Raw genomic sequence first — 7,782 nt, 5'->3', positions numbered from 1 at the left:
GGAAGTTTTTATTAAAATATCTCTTCTTTTTGTTTTTGAAAATATTTCTTTTCTTACCTTATTTATGAAAAATGAGCATTCCAGTTTTGTTTGGTTCATGATAAGGGTCCAATAATGATGTATTTTGATGGGGCTTGATAAGACCTTTCCAACGATATATTATAAGCCCAATTCCGATGAATAATGAGGAAGTTATGGCAAAAATACTAACTGGGCCCGGTTTGGTTTTTATATGCGGCCCAATGATCTAGGGGAGGACCTGTTATTAATTATCATTCCTAAAGCTATTAGGATTGATTATAGTATTCTAGAATACTCTAGAAGGTTCTTTTAAATCCTAATGGAGTTAGGATTGATAATTATGTTTCAAAGAGTTTGAAATTGAATAAAACTACTCCTTTTTAGAATCCTTGTTTTGTACGAAGTGGAATATATTCTGATTTTATTTTTGTGCCTAATAATATTTATCCAAATTTTATATGGTTGGATAGATCTTGAAATTATATTTCCAATGATATATTATAATATTAAATTTGAGTTATAACGAAAAAGATATGAATTAGACATAAAACTCTATCCAAAACTGACACCCTTCCACTATTTTGGCCATATCTTTTTATCTACAAAAGATTTTAATCTGATTCTAATTGGGTTGGAAATTATACTTTAAGAGCTTTCCAAACGACATATTATATGCCTTATTTGGACTTCTGGATCAAAAGATATGATAAAAACAAAACGCGTGAAACTGATTATTAGTGCCTGACGCTAAGGCTTGGCGCCTGGCGCTAAGGCTTGGCGCCTGGTGCTAACCTTCAGCGCCTAGCGCTAATGACCAGGGTTTGACACTAATTGAGTTTTATTCTCGTTGAAACTCTGATTCGTTTTTTATCCATCCGACTGATTTTCTCTATAAATAGCCTCTTAAGATTCTATTTTCAATCATCAATTCTCATCAATACTTATTATTTCTAATTCTCATCAACTCTCATCAAGAATTTCTTGATTCTCTCTCTTTTTCTAAACCAACCCTTTTTACAAACACAATTCCTCATACATTAGCACTAGACACACCTAGCATAATTCGAATTTGCCTTCGCTCTAGACGTGAAAGGTTTGATATTTCTGAGGGTTTGTTCCCAAATTTCTATTTCAATTATTCAATTTAATTGTTGTTTATTATTTTCCTTGAAGTTACTAATGTTTGTATTTTGTTATTAGAAAGAGGTACGAGGCATCCAAGTAAGTTCTTTAATTGATTTATTGGTATTATGATAAAAAAAATCATGTCTGGGTTGTTGTTATGATTCCTAGTGTCATGTTAGGGTGTTTTGATCTTCTTAGTATGATATTGAGGGTGATTTGCTTATATCAATTATGATTTATGCGATACTTCCTATTTTATTTCCTAATATTCATGTTAGTATCATGTTAGGGTTAAAGCTTTGATTTTTAATGTTTAGTGACATGATAGGGTTTGTTATTAATCTTGTTAGTATCATACCTAGGATCTTGCTTTTATGCTTTATTATTATCATTATTATTATTATTATTATTATTATTATTATTATTATTATTATTATTATTATTATTATTATTATTATTATTATTATTATTATTGTTATTATTATTATTATTGTTATTATTATTATTATTATTATTATTATTATCATTATTATTATTATTATTATTATTATTATTATTATTATTATTATTATTATTATTATTATTATTATTATTATTATTATTATTATTATTATTATTATTATATCTCAAAAACAAAAAGTCATACAACCTACAATAAATTAGTGGGAAGCCGAGATACAATCTGGGCCCCCACTCCTCTAGCTATAGCAAAGCCTACCCTAGTAAAAATATGAGCTGCAGCACGTGCTCCAATGTCTTGCGTCGTCGAGAACCTCTGAATTCGCTTAAGCAACGCAATAGCCTCCTTCTCTAATTGACCAAACGAAGAAAAGGAGAAGGGAATGAACCCATATCCAATCGCCTGACAACGAGCCTCATACTTATCCCGCTTCCGCTGAGCTGCATCAGCCACAACCCGTCCAGGAATAAAGTTAGATAACCTTGACTGTGTCAAAGGAGAAGATCCTGTCAAATCAACACAGACATCGCGACCACGATCCCAAGAATAAAGTAACACATCAGCAGGTCTGAGGGCATCACCGTTCCCTCCAGACAACCCAATATCAACCTCTTTCCTTGCTGAAATCCCAGAACGATAGCAAACATCAACTAGGGTATCCCGAACAACATTATGTCTATGTTTAATACCCACGATACCAGCACACGACACCGCGTGATCGCCAAAAATATCCCCTGGAAAAACCCTCGAACAAGCAGAGCACGGTGTCGAGGCAGAGAACAACGGAACACCCAATCGGTAGCATAATACACATCGATAAGTCTTTGCATTCATAATCTGACCCAATCCTGAAATAGGAACGGCCCGAAGCCAAGCAGACGTGTGATCTCCCTGCTGAGATTTCCACAATGCTGATAGACGAGGGGATAATGAAAAGGTGGATTCTGCAGAATCGGTAACCTTCGTGAAATATATATCTGCCAATTTCTTCATAAGTTTTGGGGCAGCGACCTCACTAGGATTACTTAAAAAATCAGACTCCACCACGCCATTAAACAAACCCAAGGCGTCTTCAAAAGCTCGACCATGACCAACAATGTCAGCATGTCGTAGAAGCTTTGTTTGCAACCCAGTAGACTGCAACCGAGAAGCAAGAAAAGCATAATGCCGAACATCACCTGCAGAATAAACACCAAGCCCTCCAAACGCAAATGGTAAAGTGGCAAGCCGCCACTGCCAATCGCCAAACCCAGGTCCTGAAGCAGTAACAATACGCTCCAAAGAAGATCGAAGAGCCTCGTCAAAAGTGCGCTGAGCCGCCTCAAAAGTACTAGGGGGACAAGTACGCAACGCAAAGTAGAGTTTAGAAACTCCGGTACAAGCCCTAAGTAACAATAGCTCACACTGAGGATCATCCAGCGTAGCAACCTTATCCATAAGCGCAATGGTCTTGGTCACCCTATGCATCACAAGCTCACTACTAAAACCAGAATCAGAACTAGCAGGACCACCAAGCAACTTAACACCACGCGAAGGTCGAGCAATGTTAGGTGGAAAGACACCCAAAAGCCTGCTTCGGGGGTCTTCTGTAGGCCAGAAAACTTTAGTTTTTATTATTATTATTATTATTATTATTATTATTATTATTATTATTATTATTATTATTATTATTATTATTATTATTATTATTATTATTATTATTATTATTATGTTGATTGATATTTTTATTTTTTATTGCTTTATCACACCTTTTATGCATGTTTAAAAGGAATTGGTACTTGTAATCACGCTTAATAAGATAATTAATAATCTTGTTTAGGGTTAATCTGATTATAATTTAAGTGATCGCCAATAATAGCTTTATTTGTGCATTAATGTTTAACCAACATAGATAAACAGGTTTAGGGTGAATCCTATTGATTGCATGTTAGTCAGAAAGCGCACATGAATACGATCAGAATAAAGTACAGGCCTATTATTAGGGCAGGTTCAATCTCTTATAGGTTGGATTTGTACCTTCATCCCCGAACGACCAGTCATGGTTCCAGACCTATTGGAGTTAACAGTCTCCTGGATCGTTAAGGGGTGTAACCTTCACCCTTTGAACGGTTTACAAGTTCCTAAAACTTGTTGGCGACTCTTTTACTCTATCTTCTTTTCTTTTGGACGCCACCGTACTTTAGTGTATGATGACAGTGGGGTTCAAGCTAGGTTTAATGCTTGAAATATTCCCTACAAGGTTAATTACCCTACTTATGATTTAGAACTTGCTGATGTAGTGTTTGCATTGAAAATACGGAGACACTATTTATATGGAGTGAAATGTAGGATATTCACATACCATAAAAGTTTGAAATACCTTTTTCACATAATCAACCACGAACATGAGGCAACGTAGATGGATTAAAATCTTCAATGATTATGAACTAGATATCCAATACCATGAGGGTAAAACAAATGTAGTTGTAGATACTTTAAGTCGCTAAGCAACTCATGGAATGAATGCTTTGGTTATGGCAGACGAACTGTGTAGAGATATGAGCAATTTAAACCTCAAGGTAGTGCCACATGGAACATTGGAAGGGATGCTTAGTAATTTGAGTATCAAACCAACAATATTTGATGAGATTAAGGATAATCAACTAGTGGATGTGAAATTAGATTGCATAAGGGAGAAGATTAAGCAAGGGAATAAGACCGATTGCAAAATCTATGATGATGGAAGTATTAGATTTAAAGGAGGTGGAATGTACCACAAAAATGTAAGGAGTCAAAGAAAAAGTTAATGGAAGAGGGACATAATACACCATATTCCATACATCCATGAGGGGATAATATTTACAATGACTTGAAAAAGGTGTATTGGTGGCCTAAGATGAAGAACGAAGTAGCATAATTTGTAGCTAAATGCCTTGTCAGAAAGTGAAGATAGAGCATAAGAGACCTCAAAGAATAGTGCAACCACTTGAGATCCCAGCTTGGAAGTGGGAGTGTATCTTGATGGATTTTGTCACTAGTTTATCTAAATATAGGAATGGGAATGATAACATCTGGGTTATTGTGGATAGACTTACCAAATAGCAGTGTTAATACCAATGAAGGAGACCTGGAAAATGGAACAACTTGCGAAGGATTACATTAAGAATGTTGTGAGGTTACATGGAGTTCTTAAGGATATCTTTGCTGGTAGGGATTCTAGGTTTCTTTCGAAATTCTGGAAAAACGTCAAGGAAAACTTTGATACGACATTGAAGATGAGTACAACATTTCACCCTGCAACGGATGGGCAATCTGAGAGAACCCTGCAACGGATGGGCAATCTGAGAGAACTATCCATACCTTAGAGGATATGCTACAATCCTATGTGTTAGACTACTAAGGTGGATGGGAAGATAGCTTAGACTTGGTAGAATTCTCTTACAATAATAGTTACCATGCAGCATTAGCATGGCACCATTTGAGGCCTTGTATGGAAGGAAGTGTAGAAGTCCACTATGTTGGAGTGACATTAGTGAGTCAATAATCCTAGGTCCTCAATTGATAGAAAAAACAAAAACGTAAGTGAGAAAAATACAAGCTAAGATCCAAGGGGCCTAGGATCAACAAAAGAGTTACGCGGATTTAAAGCGTAGAGAAGAAGAATTCCAAATTGGTGATAAAGTCTTACTTAAGGTTTCACCAATAAAGGGATTTATGAGATTTGGAAACAAAGGGAAGTTGAATCCAAAGTACATTGGACCAAATGAGTTTTTGCAACGAATAGGAAAGGTTTCCTGTAGGTTAGCATTACCTACGGACCGTAGCAAAGTGCACGGTCTGTTCCATGTTTCTCAATGGAGAAGGTATATCCCAGACAAGTCGCATATCCTTCAACCTGAGAATATAGAACTAGACCAAAGCCTAACCTATGAAGAAATACTTGTAAAGATCCTTGATAGTAAACTGCGTAGTACACGCAAGAAAGATGTCAAGATAGTAAAGGTTTTGTGGTCAAACCAAGAGACTAAGGAAGCGACTTGGGAAGCCGAGGATGAGATGAGAAAGAAGTACCATCAATTGTGTGAGGTTAGGTGACTTATAGGGACGTAACTCCTTTTCTTTAAGGGGGTAGAAAGCGGTAGAATTTCGCACTTTTTACCTTATTTTCAAGCAATTTTAGTATATTTTGCATAATTTTATGCAAAGTTTAGAAAGAAAAAGATCAAGAAAGTTTACAAAAAGTACAGTTACAATAAGTATTAAGAAAATATTTTATCAAGTGGGGAAAAAATATGATTTAAAATAAGTTTTGAACAAAGTTTATGGTTTTCGTGTTCAAGTTTCGAGGACGAAACTTCCTTTAAGGGGGGTAGACTGTAATACTCCGTATTTTTATTATATATATATATATATTTTTTATTTTATTTTATTTATTAAAATGATTTACTTCATTTTAAAATGAAATTATTTATTTAAATAAAGTGTAAGTGTGTATAAATAAAATGGATCATGAATAGAGGTAACATAGTATTTTTTAATTGGGTCAATCCCATTTAAATGAGTGGACCAACTTATTGGAAATTTAGGGGCCCAATAAGTTGGCCCAAAGGAGTTTTCTCTCTCTAGGAAAGTCTTCTCTCTCTAAACCTCTGCAATGGCGAGAAAACTAGCGAACAAGGATTCCAATAGAGTGAGAGAGAGCCAAGAAAAATTACAGATTCGTGAAGGGATTGACATGGTGAATCTAGTGAGCACAATTGTGAAGATGAAATCGAGGATGAATGGAGAGGGTATTCCACAATTGAACTTCGATGATGCAGATGAACTGGAGAATTTCATTCTATCTCCAGCTCAATCGATTCAGGAATTAATTCAAGGTTTAAGGCATAAGTTGCAATTGAATGATTGGTTGAATGTTATGGCCGACCCTGCAACTCGGGGTACTGTTCGATTGGAGGAAAACAGAGCATCTGCGATTGAGGTAAATCAGACTAAGCCGAAATTGCAATTATCTTTTGATGATGTTTCTGATGAACTAGATTACTGAAAATTGGGGGTTGTTGCTTATGTGATGGGTAATAATCCTTATTTGAATGCTTTTCTAGGTTTTTGTAAGAGAATTTGGAGAGAAAAGAATGTTGATAAGGTGATACCATTAAAGAAGGGTATGTTCATAATTCGATTTCTAAATAATGAAACAAAGGAAAAGGCATTGAATGCTTTGCATGTGATGTTTGATAAGAGACCTGTGTTCTTGAAGTAATGGGAGGATGGGATGGAACGTAGTGCGGATGAATTTACTAGGGTCCCTATTTGGGTACAACTACCTAAACTACCTCTAAAATATTGGGGGAAGTATTGTCTGGAGAAGATTGTTAGCTTAATTGGGACTCCAATTAGATCTGATTCAGCTACTCAAATGACGGATAGGATTTCTTATGCTAGATACTTGGTGGAAATTGATGTTAATGGTTAGTTTGATGAGATAATAGAATTTGTGACTGAGATGGGAACGTGTATTCAGCAGCAAGTGGTATATGAGTGGAAGCTTGTGAAATGTGATGTTTGTAAGAACATGGGCCATGAAGTGAAAGATTGCAGGAAGGGAAAGAAGGTTTGGAAGCCTAAGGTGGTACAGGGTGTTGTTTATGTTCTAATAGAGGAAGTCTTGGAGAAAAGGGACAATCAAGAAGATAAAGAGGGGTGGGTTGATTCTCATATGAAGGCTAGGTCAGTTCAAACAAGTAATGTTCAAATTCCCATTAGGAATGCTTTTGATAGCCTGTAACATGATGAGGTGCTATTTGGGGATCTAGATGGGCAGAATGTTGCTGTCTGGGGTGCTAATAATGATGATTTGGGTACTGCACCTGGAAATGGAGTATAAATCACCCCAGATCATGGATAATGTCCTTATCTGGAATGTGAGGGGCTTAAATGGCCTTGAGAAGCAAAAGGATGTGAATTCTTTTCTTCTGTAGAATAAGATTGGTCTTTGTTGCTTGTTGGAAACTAAATCAAGGCTAAGAACTTTCCGAGAATTCATTACTCTATGTTGCAAGGTTGGTGTATTTCTACTAACTTTCATTGTTGCAAAGGTAGTAGAATTTTGATTGCTTGGTTGCCTAGTTTTTTCCATGTTAATATTGTGAATATTACTGGTGAGCACATTCATACAAAAGTTACTAATGTAGCTG

General features: G+C 35.8%; 1 protein-coding gene across 1 annotated transcript; it reads left to right on the top strand.

The window, feature by feature from the left end:
• The first annotated feature begins 5,299 nt into the window (after positions 1-5,299).
• LOC145574676 (uncharacterized) lies at positions 5,300-5,680 on the top strand. The gene has a single exon (XM_081632519.1). It carries the CDS (start codon positions 5,300-5,302, stop codon positions 5,678-5,680), a length of 381 nt encoding a protein of 126 aa, XP_081488645.1.
• The last annotated feature ends 2,102 nt before the right edge of the window (positions 5,681-7,782 follow it).

The sequence above is a fragment of the Chenopodium album genome, chromosome 2 (genome assembly GCF_948465745.1).
Source record: "Chenopodium album chromosome 2, dcCheAlbu1.1, whole genome shotgun sequence".
NCBI classification, from domain to species: domain Eukaryota; kingdom Viridiplantae; phylum Streptophyta; class Magnoliopsida; order Caryophyllales; family Amaranthaceae; genus Chenopodium; species Chenopodium album.
This window is presented reverse-complemented; position numbering and strand designations above follow the sequence as displayed.

Excerpts from the sequence above, each read along its gene's own strand:
- LOC145574676 (XM_081632519.1), top strand. The coding sequence starts at position 5,300 with ATGAGATTTGGAAACAAAGGGAAGTTGAATCCAAAGTACATTGGACCA.